The 24218-nt window shown below is 42.8% G+C and overlaps 2 protein-coding genes across 3 annotated transcripts in view; both read left to right on the top strand.

The window, feature by feature from the left end:
• The first annotated feature begins 260 nt into the window (after positions 1-260).
• lmf1 (lipase maturation factor 1) lies at positions 261-19600 on the top strand. Of its 2 annotated transcripts, none has more exons than XM_031842976.1 (11): positions 261-480; positions 1413-1722; positions 2128-2138; positions 3864-4012; positions 9957-10022; positions 13898-14065; positions 14516-14696; positions 15875-16028; positions 16541-16724; positions 17259-17371; positions 17784-19600. In XM_031842976.1, the coding sequence occupies exons 1-11, from the start codon at positions 270-272 to the stop codon at positions 17968-17970; spliced, it is 1734 nt and encodes a 577-aa protein (XP_031698836.1). In that variant the 5' UTR covers positions 261-269; the 3' UTR covers positions 17971-19600. The 2 variants fall into 2 exon arrangements, with proteins under 2 accessions (XP_031698836.1, XP_031698837.1); XM_031842977.1 differs by lacking the exon at positions 261-480 and adding an exon at positions 496-962.
• Positions 19601-21881: 2281 nt separating this feature from the next.
• The window catches only part of rab26 (RAB26, member RAS oncogene family), a 70876-nt gene continuing 68539 nt past the window's right edge, over positions 21882-24218 (top strand). Inside the window, exon 1 of the mRNA XM_031842633.1 lies at positions 21882-22359. Coding sequence (XP_031698493.1) covers positions 22183-22359 — 177 coding nt within the window. The 5' untranslated portion in view covers positions 21882-22182. The remainder of the gene's footprint in view (positions 22360-24218) is intronic.

The following is a 24218-nucleotide window of genomic DNA, read 5'->3' as shown; positions in this document are numbered from 1 at the left end:
AACATTAAAATCCTGTCAATGCCTATTATTATTGTCATTATATTATTTATTTATATTATTACAACAGACCCCGAAAGTAAGAGTTTTTCAATAATCCCATTTTTCTTCATCTCGTTTATTCAGTTATGATTTGAATTGCAAGAAATGCTAATAATACCAATACTAATAATGATGATTTTATTATCTTTAAATGAATAGTAATAATAATAATTATTATTATAACACACTTCCGCGTTGTAGTAGTCACGTGACCGTGGAGCCCCGCAAACATGGCGGCCACCGGTGGCACTTGTGAAAGCTCCGTGAGGAAGAGACGTGTTGACAGCATAAAGACGGAGTCAAAGTGTGCCGACCGCAGCGAGGAGCATGGAGCGGACAGCAGCGAGGACACGGAGGAAGAAAAGGGACCCCGCTCGTTACAGACGGGGACTTTCTGGCTCACTCGTATCGTGCTGCTGCGCTCCGTCGCCTTTATTTACTGTAAGCACGTTGACGTTTAACGTTACTGGTGGGGCGCTCATTAGCAGTGGGTCATTTCCGCTAAAGTCCACAGGAGATGCGGAGTCGTTATTTTAGTTATAGCTAGCTAGTTAATAAGTTAGCGCTTTGCTCATATTCTCCTTTCAGGGTGCTGGTGTAGAAATGGTGGCTTACTATCTTCATTTGAAGCTGTCACCTGTCCCAATGTTCTGCAATGTTAAAAGTGCACCATTCGGTCTGTAGCACCAGTGTTAATTACTAGTGGTCATTTAGTGATGGAAGTGTTGCTTTTCATTAGCAATTAAATATATAATTTTTTTCCATTTTTTATTTAGGTAAAGTAGTAAAACCCCAGTGCAGAAGTCCTGCATTTACATTCACATGAAATAGTCTAAGGATTTTTAGCATTCCCCCACCTCGTTTGGAGTATTCCTGTGCTCCCTGGCCAGCTGGAAGATGCAAATCCCTCCACGGTTTCCAAGGTTTGTCCTGCAGTCTCCTCCCAATCAATAATGCCCGGGGGCCCCTGAACGATATGCTGCCTGGGGTCTTACGTTTGTGGGCAAACCACCTCAACGCCCAGTGCAAATGAACTTCCTGTTCAGGAATCCCAGCAGCCCCCCGTTTCCATGACCTAGACAGATCAGTTATGTTTTGCATGGATAAAACCCCCTTCTCTGACTTGCTGTAGCTGATCTTTCACCCGACCACATCTCACCCACTCACTCAGCAGCAAATGATTACAGTGCTCGATCGGGAGTTACGGTCCAGTGAAGCCAGAATGACATCATCCACAAAACACAGCTCAATTTCTCTTAAATTTGACCCTTTTCTGACCTCAGATTTGCCTCGATACAGGAGAAGTGGCCATGCATGAATTGAATGAATCATGGAATCTTATTTCCCCCCCCCGTCTCCTCTCTTCTCTGCAGTGGTGGCGTTCAGCATCGCGTACAACCAGAACAAGCAGCTGATAGGCGAGCACGGCCTAATGCCCTGCAAGAGCTACCTGAACAGCGTGAAGCGCTACGTGGGAGGAAGGATAGGCCCGGCCGCCTTCGCCTACACGCCCTCCGTCCTCTGGCTCTTAGACTGGAGTGACATGGATGCCAACCTGGATGGGATCGCCCTGGGGGGGATGGCGCTGTCTGCGTTCGTCCTCGTGACGGGAATGGCCAATATGGTGGTCATGGTCACGCTGTGGGTGCTTTACCACTCCCTGGTCAGCGTGGGACAGCTGTGGTGAGTCTGGGACGTGCACAAACATAAACTGGGATTATATGTGGATGACAAACTGTGTAACAAGAACTCTATGTATACAATTTTGCTAAATGAAATGGCCAGATTCAGCTTTCAAAAACCCATTTAAAGTCTTTAAACGTTGCACATTAATTATTTTTTTCTTTTGTTGCATGAAGGAGTGCATCAAAGTGTTAATTTATGCCAGACACACCTTTTTGTCAGAGTCTCCTTCCCACGTTGAACATACTAGAAAATATGAACACGCAAAGTTGCTTTAATTGCCATAAATAAATGAGAATATTCTTGGGAGAATTGGTTTACCATAATAACTTTATTAGGTTATAAAATGTCAGATTATTATTTTTTTAATATTGCCGTGTCCTTTTTGTTTTCTTCTCTTTCTAGGTACTCCTTCGGTAAGTGATCAACACGGTCGCCACCAAGTGCCTCAAAGCTTTCAACCGTAACACAAAATCCAGGACCGCTTCCTTTCTTCCTCCACGTTAAATAGAAGTCGTGAAAGTAAGAGAAAGCATTTACGTGAGACACTCAGGTTTGGATACAATTTGAGTGTGTTTATAGAAACATATATATGTATAAAATAAATCTATCCCATCCTATTATTTAATTCCAGTAGGGTTGTATGATTTTATTGGGAATTAACCTCAAAGATTAAAAATAAAAACAGCACAATCACATCATGAATCTGCTTTATGCTTCTGACACCCTCAGCTTTCTCATGACTGTTCCCCAAATAGTTCACAGCCAGTTCTTTGGTTAAAACGCAGTCGCTGACAGAATGCTGCTCTACTGATGTGCAGGCCAGTGCCTATTTACACAGTGAACCCAATAAACTCATGAACGCAATAATAAAGGGGGGGGGGGGGGGCAGAAGGGAAAGACTTAAGAAAGTATAAATGGGAGGTTGTACGTAGGGCTCCGGCCCAGATAAGTGGCGAGGTCAGTGGCAGCTCTGTGATTGGCTAATGACACTTTGTAGTCAGAGACGCCGGGCCAATGTCTGTGGTTGGGGATTGTGGGCTTCTGTTTCTCTTTTTTAAAAACTCTCACTGTCTTCCACCCTCACTCCCTGTTTTCTTTTGGACCTATTATCACCCTGTAGCTGACAGTGCAGCTTTAAGTCTGCAGACTTAAGCTCCAACAATTGTTTCCAAGTCTAGACTAAAAACCAGAGGACATGTTTGTTTTGCTGTTGTGGACATTAGTCTCTGGAATAGCACGCTTTACAGAAATTGTGCAAGTTAAATAATCTTTATACGAGCTACCCATAATTCCTTCTGGGGCTTTCAACCATATAACATGGTCGTCATCAGCAGATGAAGTTTGCTCGGTTGTAATCAAACTGCAGATTTCAAACTTTCCATTCTGCTCATCACTTCTAGTGTGATTTCTTGCCAAGCTAGCAGCATGGCTGTAGGAATGGCAACGTTGCTCCGTTGGTCCAACACTTTTGGACCAGGCGGAAATATTTCAACAACTGTTTTAAAGATGGCAATGGATCTCTATACAGACATTCATGGTCCCCAGAGGATGACGCCTACTGGTTCTGGTGATCCCTGACCTTTCATCTAGCGCCACCAGCAGGTCAAAGAGTTCAGTTATCATGTGAAATATCTCCACATCTACTAGATGGATCGGTGTAAAATCTTGTACAGACATTCATTGTTTCTACAGGATGTATCCTAATGACGTTGGTTTCTGTTTTTCCAGCGCCATCTAATTAGCAAATGCTAGCATGCTTCTATCACACCTGCTAAACATCAGCATGTGCATTGTCATTGCAAGCACATTATCCTACTGACATGAGCATTTAGGTCTAAGGCAATAATGTTAACATACGCTAGTGCCACGTTCGTAATGATTAACAGTTTGAAGCAGCTCCAAGCAAAGTGTGCTGTGTAAAAAAAGCCCGTCCACCACTGTTTACCTTAGAATCAACCTGTTTACTTACAGTATATCATATTCTGCGCTGAGTTATGAACAACTCATAGCCAAAAAAAATCCGGTTTAGCTTGAGTGTTCGGTGTGCAGCTAATAGCATTAAGCATCATTTACTCTGTGACAAATTGTCCCTTAGTCTAGAGGAACTTTTACAAATGATGCTCTGATTATTTGTCCAGGCTGGGAGAGCCAGCTGTTGGAGACGGGATTTCTGGCCATTTTCCTGTGTCCGGTGTGGACTCTGTCCCAGGTCCCCCGCCGCTGCCCCCCCTCCCTCATCTGCATCTGGACCTTCAGATGGCTCATCGTTCGCATCATGCTGGGAGCTGTGAGTAAAGCCCTTTACAGTTACATACACAAGTAGGCTGCATCTCTCGGACTGAAACAAGAGACTGTTCTGATGCAATGATATCATTTTTGGATGATTTTTTATTTTTTTTTTGCATAGAACTTCTCAAAGCAGCCGTTTAACTTGTCAAACACAATAACACACAATTGATTGGAGTTGACTCAGAACATGTCTTATTCCTAAAACCCATTCACTGCCACCAGCACCTCGACTAACACATTTCCTGTGGGGAGACCCAGCACAGACATTAATAATAGTCCAGTCTAAACAGAAAGGCATGTACTTTATACACACACACACACACACACACACACATGCACACAAACGTATACCTGAATACATCCAGCAAGCCAACATGGAGAAATAAAGCCAGTTTGCAACAGTTTAATTCCCTTGGGTATTTCAGTGTTTGTCCTCCTGACTTCAGATCGTTTCTTTTGGAGCAGTGCTTTGCTACAAAACACTGCCAGTATTTAGAAATCCAACCCAGATATATGGTCGGCTAAACAACATGTCTGGTTGTTTGACAGTCTCCATGGTGAATTTTAGACCACCGACTTGGTTTGATCTGCCAATCACTGCAGCCGCCACAAATCCAGCAGGGTTTTTCCTACAAGGACCACGTGGAGAGCTGAAAACACAAGCGGAACCACCTCAGCCCTGTTTGACTGGAGAGACCGAATTTCTGTCAGCAAGATGCAAAGTCAGAGAGAGTTTAGTTGTAAAGTTAGAAAGGCAACATTGTCACCTCGACTATGGTATGCTGGACTGCATTTTATGTTGTAAAGGGTGGAAGGAAACGTTAAGTCGACAAAAATGATGAACTAAAAGAGTTTTTGGCCGATAACATAATACTTTTGTTCCCAGAAATATTCAGCAGATTTTGGAACGGAAATCTACATGTATACATATTAACGTATGTTTCTGTTTATTTACAATTAGAAGCTTTAAACTCAATTAGACAGTAACAGCAGCTGAACACAATTCTCTCTCTCTCTATATGTATATACATATATATGTATATGTGTATATGTATATATATCTAAATATCAGCTTCTTGAATGTCAAAACATGCAGCTTTTTCATGTCTTGCATTACCATAAATTGAATTATGTTTGTCAGCCAAAACAAGATATTTAACATCACCTTGGGCTCTAGGAAATTATGAATAAAATAACTTATATTTTCAATACTATAACGTATTAATTGAGAGAATAGTTGACGATACAAAATAATCTTTTGTCGTAGTCCTAGTGCACGCAGTATGTCTGCTGTTTCAGCATAACATTCACTTCATCTGTTCATTACAGTTGGCTGCTATCTTACTTGTTTCCTAATTTGAATTGAACCCAACGTTATACTTGACGAGATATTGCATCACAATGCAAGTTCTGCTTGTGTAGATTTTTGAATGTTTGAATGGGTTCATCTCCTCCAGTGGAGATGATGTCCTTGCATCTTCCCCTTATCCTTTTAACCAGCTGTTGAAATAATTCAACACAAATGCTAAAAATATGCATTAATGAGATGCTGTTGTGGAAAAGTATCCCATTAATATCGAAGGAATCAAAGGCTCCAGTTTCCTTGGTTACCTTCGATAATAATCTCTGCTAAACTAGATAAAGCACCACCTCATACGAGAATGAATTGGCTCACCAGAACAGCACTTCCAACACACACACACACACACACACACACACACACACACAGTGTTGGCACAGCAGGTTGCCCAAACATAACAATTTCCAACATGTGGCTGCAAAAATAGAATAAAAATATCTGCTGACCATATGTTATGCTAAGCAAGAGTCTTCACATAGCTGTATTTGCTAATTAATAGATGAATTGGTGTCCCCATTAGTATAGCTGAATGTGTTCGTATGTCATGTGACTTGTGTTGGGACATTAAGCAGCTCCCGTGATTTGTGCTGCAGCAGCTTGTTTGCATCATCAGCCTGTCCGGCTAATCGGGCGATAAACTATGAAAAAGTGTAGCTAATGTGGTTTTATAGGACCGTGGTGGATTACAGTAAATATTCTGAAATATTATTAATCATGTTTACATAAGGGCAGAGCGGGAAAGTAGTGCAGATGGATATGCAGCCCTATAGACCTTTTTTTTTTTTTTTTTTTTTCAAAAAATATATTAGCTTGAGGTTTCAGTGGACGTCAATGTAGCAATAACCCTTTAAGATGTGGTTCCGCTATTTAATTATTGTGCTGGGGTGATAGATTTTCGTGTGCTTGTTTACAGGCTCCCCAGCCTCTCACCATCTGTCCATGTCACTGAAGTTCTTCATCATATTAAAGGCTGTTAGCCTCTCTAGCCTCTCAGTCTACTCAATGGGACTTAGTGCTACAGTGAGTTAATTGTCCCAGTAAAGCCCTAACAAATATAATAATGGAAGCATTTTATTTGACCTGTTCTCGTCTTTTGCTGTATTCCATTTACCTGTTAGGAATGACTTCACATGTGAGTTGACTGCGTCCCAGGAGCTACAACAAGTCGTAAAGTGTTATGGGGTTTGCTCCAGCCAGGTTAGCCATTGTTGGCAATAACAGTTGATACTAACGCAGTTGTACAGTTGACACAAACACTGTAGCAACATGCCCACAGAAAGAAGTTGGACAGTACTGACTGACTGATCTAATGAGATGCAAGATGAGACAAAAGTGCTAATTAACAGCATAATACTGTAGCTTTTATACTGTTGATGCGCTTAGCGGCCATTGTTAGGGTTACTTACCTGGGCTTCATTTCTAACATGCCGCCAAAAGCTTTACAACAGGCTGAATTAATAAAAACAAATCACCTATTTTTACTTGCTGGCCGTTTACTGATAGCATAGCATTTGCTAGGAGAAAAAACATTTTAGGAAATATGCTTGTATGCTTTTTCATGATCACATAAGAAGGCACATATCAATTTAATCCTTGTTCGTCTAGTACAAAGATATGTCCAGAACGTGGTTAGCATCGTTTTAGCTTAGCACAAAGATTGGAAGTGGGGGAGAACTGCTGGCCTTGCTGGGTTAGGGTTAGAGATTTCTACAGTGTTTAATGTTTACCACTGTGACTGGTTTAGCATTCATTTTCCCTTACTGAAAACCTAATCGATGAATCATGTTGTTTAATAGATAATAAAGCCTGTGAATATGGGCTTCTTGATGTTTTAACTAATCACAGAATGAGTTGCCTGAGGACATTTCTTGTGAAGAAACAGTTAAATGATTAACTTCTCTGGTTTTCTGCTAATGTTTACGAGCTTCCTGTTTAAATCGCTAACGCTGATATTTTGAATTGGATTACACATTTCACTGCTGGCAGGAACATCTGCATTAGGTGTGGAGTTCGGGGTGTTAACTGGGATTAGAGTAGGCGTGAGAATGTGTTTTGTGAGTGCGGATTGGATTGATTTTGGGATTACGGGTGTTGCTGGCGTACTAACTCGTCCGGGGTGTTGGCAGACAACTGTCCGACTGGAATGGACTGGTGTGTCTTGACTAATATGATAAATATCTGGAGTGACCGTGACTTTGAGGTACACGTGTAGTTGATGATGAGGTCCTGTGGTGCTGGTTTACTGCTGCAACACAATGCCTCTCACCTGTTTAGAAAAATATAGTGTTCCTCTTTTTAACCTATGAGAAGTTACAAGGAACAGTCTGGTAAATAACTGGCATATAAAGATAAGCGTTTTGTTTCATGGTTGCTCTAATGTGATTATACTTTCAAAGATGAGTTATCTGGAATACTAAAACCAGAGTGAACAGGATAACAGCTTGAAGAAAACATCCTTTCCTCCCTCCATTTGTCTTCCTCTCCTATGTTTTGAAATACAAGCTGCAAACACAACTTTGACATATTATCACCTTTAGGGTTGATATGGTGAACATGTTAGGAAACAGTTGCTTATTTTCACACCCATCTGAGGTGAAGAAACATTAGCATTTGTGTTTTACCGATAACGGCTGTCTACTTTGGCTGAAAACGCAGATGGGAGCTGTGAGAATGAAGAAAAACAATGAAGTTACGGGTCGCAAAACCAAAACAATGAGCTGAAAAACGCTAAAACACACTAAACTCAACGTTATGGGTTTCTTTTTGCTGGATACCGGGAGATTTACTTTGCATGATTGGCCAACGCTGTGTTAGCATTCCGTTGCCATAACATGAGCTAGCTTCTCTTAGCCCGGATGGTTGGGTAGTTTTCATTTGGCTTGTAGATCTGAAGGTCCCGTACATTGAACATGGGCATTTCAAAATTTAAATTATTTTAATTGCTGTTGCAAACACGGGATCAATGCCCGTAATGGGTGCAATCTGTCAAGGTTCTTTGACCTTTTTGTGTCTCCTAATTCGTAAGGATTGATGTCATTCCCTACCTTCAGTGATGTAATATAGCACTCCTTTGCTTCTCTATATATGGGCTGATGATGGACAATTCACAAGACAGACCGGTGACAGATAATGACAGGCCAAAGTTGTTTTTTTTCCCTACGGATGGCAAAACCATGACCTGCTCTAGTCTGCTGCTGAATCTACACACGCTATCCTCCAAAAAATGGCAGCGCTGCTGCTCGATTTCCATTCCCGAAGTCTCCGTTTGCCCGGAAGACAGAACTTGTGATCTTTACCTCACTTGTTCTGGAAGTCGAATCACTTCTCACTTTGACTTATTGTTGTCATGCTGACAGAATTTGTCATGGCTTCTTTCAGTGATGAACATTGAGAATTTCCCTTTTTTTTTTTTCTTTCTTTTTTTTCTCTTCTAGCAACCGGTTTGTATATATTTTAGATTATCAAATTAGTGTGGACAAGTATTTGTTACTCTCTTAATATAAATCTCAGCGTTCTTCCTGGAAATTTGCTAAATCTCTGTCGGTAATCCTTTCCCCCAGAGCTCTGGGCTCTGTTCATGTCGGAGGTCTGTCAGCTTGTAATTGTTGACATTTCAGGGTCTCATGACTGAATTGGATTATCAGCAACATCTACGGCCAGCAGCTGCTGCAGTCAACAGCCAAGCTCGTAATCAGGGTGAAATGATTTTTGTAAATCTGTTTAGAGGAGTTAGCAGATGATTTATTCTGCATTCCGTACGGCCGTCTGATGTGTCAATATTGACTGTCTCGTGTCCTGGATAGCTTTATTTAGTTCATTTGGTGAAAAACAGGCTGGGAGCTGAGGACACATTCAGTGTTTCCCAATAAATTCCGTGATAATAAGGGGGGTAATTACCTGTGTCATCTACCTCAGTTATTGATTTCATTTAAGTCTCCAAAATGAAGACAGACCTGGAACTACAGAAGCATTTCTCTTCAGATTTTTAGAACACCCTGTATAGTATTTAGTGCTTATTGCCTATCTGTGTGTACCTCTCTGTCAGTGGGACAGAGTGCTACCGAGTGCTGAAGGCCAGAGCACCTCATGATGTGTTCAGACAGCAAGCTGATTCAATTTGTTCTTACAGATTTGGTCTTGAAGGCAGACTGTCCACTTTGTAGCGTGCAGGTGATCAGAGTATCAGAATAGTCTTCCCTCAACGACAAAGAAAAGATTATCTTTCCTATGTGACCGCAGGATTAACCCTTATCACTGATAAGGGCTGCTAGATTTATAGCACTTGTTGTCATTAAACAGTTTGTCATTAAATTGTTTCAGTAGCGTGAGACAACGTTTTGGCTCTATATTTGATAGTCTAGAACTCCAAGAAAGAAAGCATGGAGAGGAAAGGAGTACAGCCTTTGGTGGAGAAGTGAGAACGAGCAGACGTCTTGCATTTGCAGAATCCCATTGTCAGCTATTGGATTGTATTTCATTTCTAAATGCAAGAATGTTGACTGGAAAATTGTTGACGTTGTGCATGATTAGGCCCTGAACTTCGTGAACCATAAACTGTTTGTATGTTTTCTGTCTTTTTCAGGGTCTCATCAAAATCCGAGGCGACAACTGCTGGAGAGACCTCACCTGCATGGACTACCACTACGAGGTGCGTGCACTGTTTCATGCTATCGAGTTAGCCAGACAAATGCAGTACGTGAAGCAGATGAGCGCTCTCGATCTGCCGCGGCCGCAGCTATGAACTGATTAAGCTGACCAACCTTTTCGTCAGCTGTTCAGGCTTTCCTATGAGAAGCCTGAAAGATCTTTCGTGCTTTCCACGGAAAAGGAAAGCAAATTTGTAGTTGTTCACTTGCCAGTCGCTGACTCAGCAGTTAGGCGAGGTAGTGTTCAGTGGGTTTATCTGCGCTTTCTTTGGCTGAAAACAGCTGCTGCCAGAAATGACACCGATCAGAGCGGTGAGACTCAACCAAAACTGCAAAGTCGTGGGCTGTAAAATTAAAAAACAATGAGCTGATAGATGTTAAACGCTCCATATAGAACTGCAGAGTAATCATTCTCCTTTTCTTTGAGTTCATCACTGCAAGCAACACCTTTCACAATAGACTTTGTCATTTGGCCAAATATTGACATACAAGTATTGATTAGAGCTGCGCTAAGATGTACTTAGTCCAACAAAGCTTTAACATTTTATGAGCAGGGTGGTTATCGTGAGTCACAAAGGAAATAAGAGTAGCTGAACTTTACTGAAGGTAGAATATCAAGGCTGCTTGTTGACTTTTGGGAAATGCAGTGCAGTAAATACCAGACATCGATGAGCCATGAGCACCAAAGATTCCTAAATAACTTAGAAGATGACTCTCTAAATTTCCCAAAAGCCCTGTTTTCATTGACAATCACAACATCTTAAGACTGATCCAGATATGCAGAACACATTGTGCCACAGCTGTGTCTCCTCAATCAGACTAACCACACCAGGGCAACACATTACAGTAACCATGCTGTCGTGGGTTTCAATAAAACAACCTCGTATGCGGACCGCGAGGTTGTACAAATCCCACCGTTACTGAGCCACAGAGGCAGGCCAGCTTCTGTAATTAACACAGACGGGAATACGCTGTCTACGCTCTACAATGTAGATAGTCGCACAGTCTGAAATTCAATGGGCGTGGAGGATGGACTGCAATACAATGGCTCCTGTGGGTCTGCATATCTGGTGCCGCTGGAGATTATGGAAACTTGGATTACTTAAAGAAGGGAATCGCGAAAGACATGCCTCATTATATGAACTGTTGCAGTCAGGGTTTCTGCCTTTCTATTCATTTGGTTTGCTGGTACACTGCATTGTAAATCTACTGCAATTCACCCCCCCTCCCCCCCCCCCTCCAATTGAAACAGTTTTAGCGTTGCTAATTCCATGGAAATCACTAAATGATTGTCATCCCCGGGGGGTTTGTAAAATGTAATATGTGGTGGGATATTTTGTCCTCTGCTCTAATTCATTATCTCTATTTCTTGTAAAATACCAAACGGTCTCTGTCCTCTCTGATAATTAATCAAATGAAACGGACTGAACAGGCAAATTCATTCTTTGGTTGCTCTCTGTATATGCAGATTCCCCGCTGTGCATTGTGTAGATTATCATAGTGAGTCACAAAGTCTGTACCTTTGCTTTGTTTTAAGGGATTATAAACTGGGGTTTCTCAACAATTTGATGACCGAGTGTCAATTTTAGGGAGCCATTGTATGATTGAGGGCCGAGCAACTATGTTATAAGCAAAAGAAACGGATACTCCTGCTTAGCTTTGCAGGTATTTGGTCATAAACCAAAGTATTGGATGAACAGAAATTTGATGATGGCGGTAGATGGAAGGTCAAGGGGTCAAAGTTTTTACAATTTATCCTCATTCATGTCACGGCAATCCATCCAGTAGTTGTTGAGATATGTCAATATTTAAAAAAACACCTCCTGGTGGTGCTGGAGGAAGAGTCAGGATCATCAAGGTCAGTAAGATTCATTGTAAGGGGGGCATACATGTCTGTACAAAATGTGATGCCAACCCATGTAATAGATGTTGAGATATTTCACAGGGTCACCAAAGTCATTACAATTGAGTTTCATTAACTTTAATATCTGTCGCAAATTTCATGCATCCTGTACTTGTCGAGACATTAAAACAGAAAAATGTCAACCTCATGCTGTCGCTAGAAAAAAAAGTGATCACCAAAGTCAGTGGGGTTCATCCTCTGGGGACCATGAATATCTGAGGACATTGAAAGTCCTCTCTGAAACCAGCCTAAATGACTGTAACTCTGTAAGGCAGAGCGACCCACTGTAATTATGCAGTGGTGAAGGAATCTCTGGGGCACATCGAGTCTTTCAGTGAAAGTTTACTCAATAAAACAAAACGTAACTGATGCATTCATTCCAAATTCCAATGGCTAAAAGGAACCAAAGACCTAATTGTGTTGTCTATGTTGTTCATGTTTAAAATGGAGCAGCAGTGGTTAGTGGCCAGCATTACCACTAACTTATTTGATGTAATATAATGATGAGAATCATGTGTAACATCAAAACGTAAGCTGGATATGTTCACATGTAAGTCAGTATGGTGTGGCTTTCAATGTACTCTACTGTGATTTATATACATATCTGTGTCTCATGCCTGTGTGTGTGTTGTGGTTTGCTTTATTGTGTCCTTGTGCACGTCTGTCCTACTTGTAATCCAGCTATACAGCAGTAGGCGTCTACAGTAGGTTTTGCCCTTTATTACCCATTCAGCAGATTAGCATGTCCACTTCACAAATGGAAGTCAAATACTACATTTCAACATTTACCCTCATCCTTGAATTGCCGTGCGTGGCCACATTTACTTCCAAAAGCTACAAAACGTGGCTTCAGCTTAAGTACGAATTCACCTCTGAAATGCGAAGGCGATTCTTTTTAACTGCACACTGACAGGTGTTTAAAATGCAGAGAAATGTTGTGCGTTTAGAAGATGTTGTCTCCTGACAAATCGTATTTCATGATGGACCTTATTCCATGCTGGGTCAGTTTCTCCGACCTCAACTGTCAACGGCATTGGGGGTAATGCAGATTTACAGGCACCCACACACACACACATATATACGGAGAGCCGGAAGCCGCTGGCGCCAGGTGAGGCGTTATTAACCCCCTTCTGACACACTGCTCTCTTTCAGATCCCCTCTTGCGTTGGGTGTGTTTCGGCACAGGCGGCGTTTTGTTTGCTTGGGTTTGTTTGTTGTAGCGCAGCTAGCTCGCGGGCCAGGTGGGGGTTGTTTGGTCGCCTGTGGTTGCAGGCTCCTTGCCCTTAAATTTCCAGGGGTGGTTCGGTGAGCTACAGGTTAAATACCCCCCCCACCTCGCCATTTCTTTTTCTTCCATTCCATAAAAAACAATTAGAGTACAGACTAGTGTGCCAGTGTCTTGTTTTCTTTTCCACACCAGCTATTTCTGTGCCGTATTTATTTTTCACCACCTCACCGGACACTATTTGCATGTCCAGCTGTTACACGGTTTGCATACGACCACATCTCACACACACACGTAATCATACGTACACTGCACAGCTCTGTGCGAGGGTTTTTTTGTGTGTGTGTGTGTGTGTGTGTGTGGGTCGGGTTACCTTAATTTACATAAAGTTCCACCTATATTTAGACATGGAAATGTTTCCTCTCTCCATCCTGGGCTCAGGCAATATTTCATCGCCAAAGTAAAGCTGAGAAAACGTGCATTTTTAAGCAGTAGAAGAAGTCCACGTTTAATAAAATGTATGGAACAGGTTTTAAACTTTTATGCATACATGCATGGAACTAAAACCCACGGATTGAAGGACATGATATTAACAAACTCCTCATTTTCTGACACTTGCTGCTACAAAGGGACCAGCAGAAGCTTAAAGGCCATCTCTGGCACCAGCAGAAGCTTAAAGATAGTCTGGGTTTTGCGTTTCTCTCCTCTGACTGTCGTCCATGTTCATTCTCTTTCCCTCCGTCTCCCAGACCCAGCCAGTTCCCAACCCCATGTCCTACTACCTGCACTGCTCCCCGTGGTGGATCCATCGTTTCGAGACGCTCTCCAACCACCTCATCGAGCTCATCTTCCCGCTCTTCACCTTCTTGGGCAGGAGGATGCGAACGTTCAACGGAGCAGTCCAGATCCTGTTCCAGGTAACTCGCACTTTTCACCCATTCGCCGTCAATGACGGCGTCTTGTGAGGGAAAGCCTGTATTTCTACAGAGCCAGACATTGGATTGAGAGTTTTACTCCTCTACCTTTTGGACATCTTCGTTCTTGCTTTAGGACCAGTCATAGCATTAAATGTTAATACATGAAACATGCTTACTGGCTGATTAAAGGAGATGTTTTATTACATTTAACCATTTTTTAAATTGAATTATGTGCCGCTGTGCACTTACATTTAACGTGCGCATCATGTGCAGTGGGTATCAGAGCTCATGTTGTTGTAGTTGACTTTGCATGGCTCAAAATAAGTCAGTACCTAACTTGCTTCATACTGCTAAAGTGATGCAATGCAATGAATCCACCAGTTATTTTGTTGTGATGTTTTGTGTACCACCTGTGTGTCTCTCCACTCGGCCTTGTCTCTTGTGCTATAGGTGGTTCTGATAGTGAGTGGGAACCTGAGTTTCCTTAACTGGCTGACCATTGTTCCCAGTCTGGCCTGTTTTGATGACGCATCGCTGGGCTTCTTGTTTCACTCTCGAGGTGGAGCCAAGAGGGCAGTGCTCGAGTTGCAGAATGAGGCTTCAGCTGGACGCACTCCCAAACCCACCAAAGGTACTCACGAAACAACATGAGGCCAAAAGTAGGGAGACAACTCCTCAAAATAACGCACGTCTGTCCTAGCTTTAGGACTCCTAGATGTTATTTGTGTGAGAGTAATTCACAAAGCAAAGTGGCCATTTAAAGGGATAGTTCAGCTTGTTTTGAAGTGGGATTGTGTCACTCTTCCACCAGCACGTAAGCTAAGCAATGTGCTGTTCCAGCAAAACATATTTCAGCCACCTAAAAAAAAAAATCAGTTTAAGTGTAGAATCACTGCTTTACCTTGCCATCAGACAGCCCTTTGCGCTGTTCAAAGCCACTGGACTCCTTTGACAAAAACAGAATTTTTTGCTGGTGTACCGCTGCCTCGATCGGTGAGTTAGTTAGTGTTATTGTTTGACTTTGGTGTTTTAAAGGGTCAGTTCAGATTCACCAAAGTCCCAAAATAACACAACCTAACTAACGGATCGAGGCAGCGGTAGACCAGCAACTTCCATGTTCTGCGAGGTAAAAATGACTGTTTTTGTCAAAGGAGCCTTGTGGCTTTTGAAGAGAGCATAGATAACGGCTTCCCCATCGGAAGAACTGTCCGACGGCAAGGTTAAGTGGTGTAAATATTCTAAACATAGTCTACACTTAAACTGATATTGACTTTTCTTTTTTTTTTAAATTTATTTTTAGCCAGCGTTTGTCAATACCAGCCGTCCCGTGATCCAACAGCTCAAACCCCTTCCACCGAGGAAGTGTTGAAGTCATCACTTATACATATACGCACAGACTTACACGCTTAATAGCACTAATTCTGTTCACATGCACGCAAACCAGCCAGACACTGACACACGTACAGTATATGTCGCCTTGATGTAAGCTGTAATTGCTGTTTTTCCCCTGAGCCCCTCAGTCTCATTTTGAAATGGTGGACTGGAAACGTGAGATGGAATGTTTCTCTAATAGTCAACAAAGTAAACAAAATGCTGTAGTACCTTCTTCATGCAAAACAAGACCTGCAATTTTGTTCAATTTGTCTAAGAGCAGTGTCTAGACAGAGTGTGATGACTAATGTTGCAGTTTGTCCATTGATTCATGCTATTCCACTCTTTGTATTTGTGTGTGTGTGTGTGTGCGCGCGCGTGTGTGTGTGTGTGTGTGTGTGTGTGTGTGTGTGTACGTACATATGGTATGCATTACAGGTATGTTGATACGCCGGGTGGTGAACATCTCTTTGGGCGTTCTGATTGGCTGCCTGAGCATTCCGGTGGTGATGAACCTGTTGAGTTCCAGGCAGGTGATGAACACGTCCTTCGACCCGCTGCGCATCGTCAACACCTACGGGGCCTTTGGCAGGTACGGGACGCTCAGGTTCATGAGGTTGGACTAGGTATCTGTGGATCGGCCTGAAAAGCAGCTAAAATGAATGTTATATATTATTTTTCTGGATTAGTGAGATTATTATCTCATTATTCTAAGAAAAGTCTTCTCTTGTTTCTCTGAATTGAAGAGAATAATATCTCAGAATTCTGAGAAAAAGGTTTTCATGGAAGAACCCCTCCCCACCCAACACTAAGAAAAATTAGCGTGGGGGGGAGGATGCAACAAACTGCAGCTCTGAGGATGGAGATCAGACCATTATGCCACATTCCTGCTGCCATTACACACGTCCTTTTACACATTTGAAAATTGTGCACGTAAAGGCATCTGCACTTTTAAATGCTGTCCTACATGTCTGCAGTCTTGCATACGTACACATCCACTCTGCAGCCTTCTACCCACTTCCCCTCGGTTTATGAAGCGTTCAGTGTTGTTTTACAAATCAGCGTCCGCACTTTAACCGAATTCCTCCCCAAACATCTGTCCAGCATCACCAAGGAGCGGACCGAGGTGATTTTCCAGGGCACTCTGAGCCGGGACCCCAAGGACCCTGAGGCGCTGTGGGAGGAGTACCAGTTCCTGTGTAAGCCGGGGGACATTTACCGGCGGCCATGCATCCTATCACCGTACCACTACCGGCTGGACTGGCTCATGTGGTTTGCTGCCTTCCAGGTGAGACACTGCGGGAGTTGATGTGCGGAGTGAAGTCTACCACCGGCCTAAAAATCAAAGTCACTTGGCTGTATTTTTGTACGTGGACATAGGATTTGGCTGATATTAGTGCCAAAACGGATGCCATTAATCAGTACCTTTTTAGATGTAAGATTTCCATTTCAAAAAAACACCCTGTTGCCTCTGATAATATGAAGTTAACTAGGAAAAAACACAAATAGAGGAATGAGTTTAGCTGGTCTATCATCCTATGTGGCATTAAGCATGTCAAGCCACTAGGGGGCAGTAGTGTCAGGTACTAAAAATAAGGAGACTTTTGGAATAGTCAGTCTATCTGTTTTTCTCTGTTTCTTATCTTCTGTCAGTCTCCATCTGTCAGTCTTATTCTTTATTATTCATCCTCAGAGACTCTTACCACACCCTCCGTCTCTCCCTGCCTCCTTAAATCCACATCTTTCACACCCTGTGTCTCCTTCCCTGTGGCTCACTTCCTATTCCTTTCCTTTAACACCTTGTCTCCGTGTTTCCGTGCAGACCTACGAGCAGAGTGAGTGGGTGATCCACATAGCGGGACGTCTGCTGTCCAACGACAGCGCGGTCCTCTCGCTGCTCGACCGCAACCCCTTCCAAGGCAGAGACACTCCCAGGTAAAGCCAGAGCGAAAAGATCCTTCTGCAGAGCATAAAGCACTTCATGTCCACATCAACCTCACCTCAGCAAACATTTGTCCTATTTGTGATCAAGCTCTGGTTTGCTACCTGTTGTTAAATGTTGGCAGCAATCAAATGACAAACTCATACTGCTCATGAGTTATTCTCTGTGCTATAGCGCCCTCTGGTGAAGCAATGAGCACATAGTCCCTCTTTTGCTCCAATACAAAAACTGAAATATGTAGCTGAATTTGTTAGGACAATATGCTGTCTACCTATAGTTAGAAATATTAATAATAGTGTCATTTGTCCTGAGAGGAAAAAAAACTGGCTTCAATGAGACCAGATGATGATGGTTGCAATGCCTTTTTGTTTCACGGGACACCACTCCTTTCCGTGTCCTCCTCAGGTGGGTTCGAGGGGAACATTTCAGGTACAAGTTCAGCCAGCCGGGCAGCAGCAGCGCGGCTGAGGGGAAGTGGTGGCTGAGAAAACACATCGGAGCCTACTTCCCTCCCGTGGACCTGGAAGGACTGAGAGGCTACTTCCAGTCCCGGAGCTGGCCCCACCCGCACGTAGCGCCAGGCAGGAGCTAGAGCCATGACGCCTGACTACAGTATCAGGGGGGGGGGGGGGACCTGAGGTCTGCAGTGGTGGAGAGAGAGGTCGTATTCAGTGCGGTGTCGCTGGTGTGGAACACAGGTTTAAAGGACCACGGATGCTATCAGGTGTTTTTTTTTTTTTCCATATGTCATGAAGAACTGCTTCATAAAACCTAATATTTACTCAAATAATGTGATGCTTTTCAAGGTTTCATTAAAGGAATGAATCCATGAATCACAAATACATTACTGCCCCGTGTATCACACAAAAACAATGAGTATTGAATGTGACTTGACTAACGTTTCAACATTAAAGCTGCTTCAATTTAAATTGTGATTTCCCTTCAACCTTTCCCCTCTGATGAGGAGTGTCGGGGCAAAACATTTCAGGACTGTTTCTGTGTCGCCTCGCATTGACCCGCTCAGCTGGGGGTTTAGACAGGGCTACGTTAGCCGCTGCTAGCACAACACACACACCACATTTTCAATGAGGTGACAGAACGTGTGGAACAAAGAAGAAAAGATCTTTAGTCTTCGTGAGTCTATGTTTTTAGCCGTTCAATGCTAAATTGGAGGTATAATCTTTTGATGGAACGTTCCAGACGTCGACTTTCACCAGGTGCACTCAGTCTGTTCCACCTTTTCCTCACATCAAGCCTCACCTGTCCCTCATCAGCCCCGCTGTGTTCATACACTGGCCTCTCTTCCTTTGACACATTGTCCGTTGTGCCGCTGCAGCATCCTGCCTCTATTCTTGTGTGCTTGCCTTTTCATGATTCCTGCCCTCTTCTGTTTTCTGGATTTCTTTACCCTCAGACTGTTTACTGTCTTCCAAGTTGAGATCAGTTGCAATTGAGGGTGTATTTAGTTCAATAAGTGGGACTTTACCCTCACAACTCAAACTGGATCATAAAGGGATCATTTACATCAAAGGTGAAACTGATTTCACTAGTAGACGCCAGTGTACTCAAATGCAAAAAAAAAAGTCACGTTTCCATATCTTTGAGCTTTTTAATGCCCGACAGGCTGTTGACATCCAGATATTTATCAATTGTCTCTGAAATGGCTTTACAAAGGGAATTTGTCTCACCAGCACTATTTATACCAACCAATCTCTAATTGGCTCCATCACCACAACTACTGATATTTAGATTAAATATAATCAGTCCTAGGCAGATGTGTATGGAATCAGGTGAGTATATTTGACAATAAAGCTCATTTAAATGAGAAGGTTTGAGTTGATTATGAAGAAAAACCAATCAGAAATTAAAAATAAAAGGAAAAGTGTGTACGAAATGTTTTCATTAACATGGAGTTCTAGTGACGGGAGGAGGACACTGGATGGTGCCGTTCTCCAGCTCATTCATCCATCTGGGCTTTGTGGTTCACTGCGGCATTCATCACTGCTCCTCAAAGTTAATCGACCTGCACTGAGTCTGGTGTTGTGTACGTCCCTTCTGTCCGTTATGCCAATAACATTTTACCCAGCAAAACCATATATATTTGTCCCAAATAATAATGTCTGCAAATATATGGAAACATATTTTGAATATTTGTCTTCCTAATGTATCAAACCCTCCTCTGACTCGTGAATGTCTCTGATTTGATATCGTTGCTCTACCAATGGGTGCTTGCTGGCTTAAAGGAGCCACGTGTAGCGTTTAGTAGGGATCTATTGGCAGAAATGGAATATATAAATGCATGTTTTGTGTTATCACCGGAAATGGAGCGGCTCATCGTCATGGAATCCGCCATGTTGCACCGCCATGTTTCTACAGTAGCCCAAAATGGACAAACCAACCACTGGCTCCAGACAGGGCCATTTGCGTTTTCACATCAGCCGCACGGGAGAAGTTTCCATTGGTTGCAATGTGCAACCCCACCGATGTCACTGTCGCCAAATCCTACACACACACACACACACACACACACACACACACACACACACACGATTATTTCTAAATGTGTTTATTTATTCAATATTGAACTCTAGGACTCCGTGATCATATGAAGTGAAAAATGATTCGAAGGGTAAAGAAACAGGGCTAGGTTCCGATCACTATCATCAGTGGTGGATGGGTGTGCGTGGTCCTCAGTGTTGTTTCGACGATGCAGCTCTCACAGTATGGGCTTTTTTTAATAGCCTCCTCATCAAACGTCTCTGCGTCCCGTTTGTTGTGCTCCCCGCCTTCGGACTGCAAATACATTTCCCCCGCAGAATCGCTTTTCGCAGCTTTCGTGTGACTTTGATGGTTGACTTACAGATCACGCACGCCGGATCACCATTTTCCCTGGGTTCCTCTGATATAATATTAAAAGTGTGGGCGGCAGCAGTGCTCAAAGACTGGTTTGATCACAGCCATCAAGACAAATCGACAAGTCAGTCATCCGCCCAATGGCTGCTGGTTGTACAGGGCAGCTCTCAGGTGTGGAGGCTTCTAACTAAAGGGGGGATTGTTGCAGAAGAAGACGCTCCAGTGAGTCACCAGTGCAGTGGACAGACCGTCCTCTGTTCGTGGTTGCGTAAAATGCTCTATATAGTATGCATCGTCACAGCTGATGCAGGACAATGACTGCAAGCTGCGTTAAACATACGGAGTGACTCATGTGGTGTTTTCACACAATCGGGTAGCTACAGAGAGCCGGCTTTCTCTTGGACGCACATTTTTTGCAACCCGAAACGGTTAGTTTTCATTTACACTCGGCTTTCCACGCAAACAAGCTGCAACCTCCTCAAGTTGTTGCCGAGTCGCCCTATGCAGATCCTCTAAGGACCCCTCGATGCCGGCTCCATTAGATTGTATTGACATTAATGGGAAAAATGACAGCTTTTCTTTTAAAATGTAAAGTCAGTGCCTTCCACGAGAGGTTGGGCTCTAAATTAAAAGAAGTTTTTTTTTTTTGTTTTTTTCCCCCTTTAAACCTGCAATAACATTTGTTTGGCCACTTGGAGACAGCAAACTCGACAGTGACATATGTTCACCTTTTTATGTTGATGCAGCGAACTTCTTAGTGAACGGTTTCTTCTTTCCAGAGGTAATAATACAGCAGCAAGCAGCTATTTGCTTTGGTAACACTGTTAGCGCCGCTGGCTGCTCAGCCGTTGCCATGTTTAGGGCCATGTGGAGGTACTAACGAATGCCTTAAATTTCGTAATGGCTTTAGCACATTTGACATTCACTTGGGAGTCATGTAAACCAAAATACAAATGTTGCAAGCAGGAAAACCAGAATGGGTGAATGACGTAGTGTTAAAAGCATGTAGAGTGGTCTGAAGACTAGAAGAGTGCTAAAAAAGTACAAGTCCATTTACCGTGTAAAGCATGCACCTGCTGGCCACACTGGAAACACTCCATTGATCTTTAAAGGCCCTCATTTTACAGCACGCCTGCCTGCTGAACGTCTGCTGCACTTGTGCACCGTTACCCAGAAGGCAGAGGGAGTAGTCTGGATATTGAGGACTAATGCAGCATTGTATTTCAAAATGTCTGGAGAAAATGTAAAGCTTCCCATTGACACGCTGACACACAGACCTGCGCCTTTAAAAGAAAAATACACCCCAACACTAGAAATTAAATTGTTTTCTATTATACTGCATAACTCAGTTTTTACATAATATATTGGGCAGTGATGGGATCTACATACCAGCCGCCAGAGAGTACATTGTCAGCTGATATTTATTTGGATTTAGAATAATTATACATATTTACTGTCTACCAATCGTTGATTATCATCAAAACTGTGGCATCAGAAATGTCACATCGTCAGTTGAGTGTTCTTATCCCCAGTTTAGAGAGACAGTATTTTTGGGGGGGGTATTAACTGATTGTAAAACATTGTTGTAAAAGTATATTATTTCCGTTTTAGGGTGGATTTTCCCTATAAACGCACTGAAACAACCATGCCTGCATGCGCTCCCAACATCACAATACGAGAGAGGGAGGAGTGAGAGCTGTTTACATTGTGAACCAGATTTATAGTCATCCGGCTGCACCACCGGGACAACAGCTGTTTCGAGTTATAGCCAGCATTTGTCCGTTAAACCGTCTCCAATTTACGCTTTACGCACAGTCATGATTTTGACGCACAGGTGAACTTATTTCGCCTCGACCACAACTCCGAAAAGGAAAGGTGCTTTGAGAACGTCTCGTGCGTTTCGAACTCTCCTCCTCACTCTCCCATCGGAGCCGAACAGGTTGTCGGAGCCATGTCCAGGAAGAAGGCAGTGAAAGGCAAAGGGAGCTCCAGGAGCCCCAAGGCGTCGCCGGGCAGCGGGAGGACGGGGAAAGGTCTGGCCGCCGCCGCCGCTCCGTCTTCCGCACTGGTTTATCCCAGCAGACCGTCCATCAGCAACAGCGGAGAGTTTTACGACGTCGCCTTCAAGGTGAGCGGACAGCTCGGGCTTAAGTGAGAGGTTGTGCGAGGGTGCGTTCAATCAAGTAATCAATTAGTAAATGAACCGCAGGTGATAGGTTAGAAGCGGCCAATGACAACCCTTTCAATTCACGCCTTTAAAACCAAGTCGAATCCCAGTTGGTACATGTTCGAAGTTGAAATTCTACTTATTTTGCAGCGTCGTTTCCATAATTTAAGTGTGTAATTTAAGCGCGCACGCGTGTGTGTGTGTGTGCGTGTGTGTGTGGAGCTGAATTCGAAGTAAATGATTAAAGCAAGGTGCGTTAGGTTTCATAATTAGTTGTCCTCTTGTAAACACGTTGTGAACGTTTTCAGGGACGTGTGAGACCAAGAGAAAAGAAAATGCCTATAGCTCCATGAAAAGTTTGACGTGATAATAACAAAAAAACGTGCTCATGGTACGTCAATATGTTGAACAAGTGTCATGATTTTGACTGAGAAAGTAAAAATTTGGACTTAAGTATCTTATAATATTATAGTTGTGTTGCACTGAATTCAAATTGGACACATTATTTCATAATTGTGTCTTATATTGTGACTTTATGTATATAATGGGACTCAACATGCATGATTTGTATTCTTTATTCTGCATAGCTTTCTGCTTTCACCTCCATAAATGTGCCTGTGCAGCACAATGTGTATACTTTAACCATTATTTGCCACCGATGGCACAGTCCCAAAATGAATATGGCACAGTCCCAAAATGAATGATAAAGCACATTGTTTTGTCCCATGTTCAGTCTCAAAACTGTAGAATACAGTGAGGTATATCCACCGTGTCTCTACTCTGGTCCCTGCAGAATCAAAAGTTTAGGAACCGCAGCTGTATTGTGCAACAGGAACATTACGTGCTCCACAGCTATAATCCGGTGCAATGACACAATGAGATGGTGCAGAGTGTTTTCTGTTATGTATGAGATCAATTAGCCCTACCAGCAGCACAGGAGGCGGGCTGTTTTGTGCTTTTTGGTTTTGTAGCAGTGGACATGGGGACAAAACATCTGGCTGATTCTCCACTCTCCCAAAATACATCAGCCAATTTCAGCTTTTTTTTTTTTTTTTACCAAACAAATACATTTTCAGGACTTAAAATGTGTGTATATATATATAAAGGAAAATGATCATAAATAAAAGTAATCATTTACTTGATGGAATGCAAAAAAATACACACTTTATGTCTCTGCAGGGATTTTATAAAATCATACTGTGGCTAACAGGTCTTTTAATGATCCAAAACTGCCAAATATTTTCTTGCATTTTCACTTTTTATATTCAACAAATGAACTGATAATAAAAATAATCATTTGTTGCAGCCCTATTGGCTATATAGCAGCGACACAAAGAGTATAATCCCCCCCCCAATAAAAGTGTCAGACGGACATGATGAAGACGAATGCTAATCTGCATCGTGCATATGCAAATCAAAACTTTCATCATGTGGGTGGCAGCTGGTATTAATTCTGCACCCTGATTAACAACCGCTCCAGTATGACAGGCCTGCCAAAATCACTGCTCCGTGTCACAGTACCACCTCTGCTCATGGCAAGTCAAACTATTAAACCTCCAAACCAAAGCATATTGATGCAATAGATAGATACTGCCGACGTATCGACTGGCACAAAAGAGAACAGTCTTGTGTTGTCTGATGGCAGAAAAATGGAAAGCAAACAAACTCTGGGTCCCACCTCTCTCTCTCTCCCTCTCTGTCCCATTGGTCTGTACAATCTGCTCTCTCCCACTGCACTGAGTGTGACGCTCTGTTTCATCTGTAGATGGGAGTTTGGAGAGTGTGTGTGTGTGTGTGTGTGTGTGTGTGTGTGTGTGTGT

The sequence above is a fragment of the Anarrhichthys ocellatus genome, unplaced genomic scaffold (genome assembly GCF_004355925.1).
Source record: "Anarrhichthys ocellatus isolate YVR2014 unplaced genomic scaffold, GSC_Weel_1.0 scaffold4, whole genome shotgun sequence".
Taxonomy (NCBI): domain Eukaryota; kingdom Metazoa; phylum Chordata; class Actinopteri; order Perciformes; family Anarhichadidae; genus Anarrhichthys; species Anarrhichthys ocellatus.
The sequence above is the reverse complement of the archived record's forward strand: the minus strand, read 5'-3'. Positions and strand labels throughout refer to the sequence as shown.

Bases quoted from the DNA above. Each gene is read 5' to 3' on its own strand.
- lmf1 (XM_031842976.1), top strand. From the start codon at position 270: ATGGCGGCCACCGGTGGCACTTGTGAAAGCTCCGTGAGGAAGAGACGT. The intron at 4,013-9,956 runs GTGAGTAAAGCC...TGTCTTTTTCAG, and splicing joins TTCGCATCATGCTGGGAGCT to GGTCTCATCAAAATCCGAGG. The intron at 16,029-16,540 runs GTACGGGACGCT...ACATCTGTCCAG, and splicing joins ACCTACGGGGCCTTTGGCAG to CATCACCAAGGAGCGGACCG.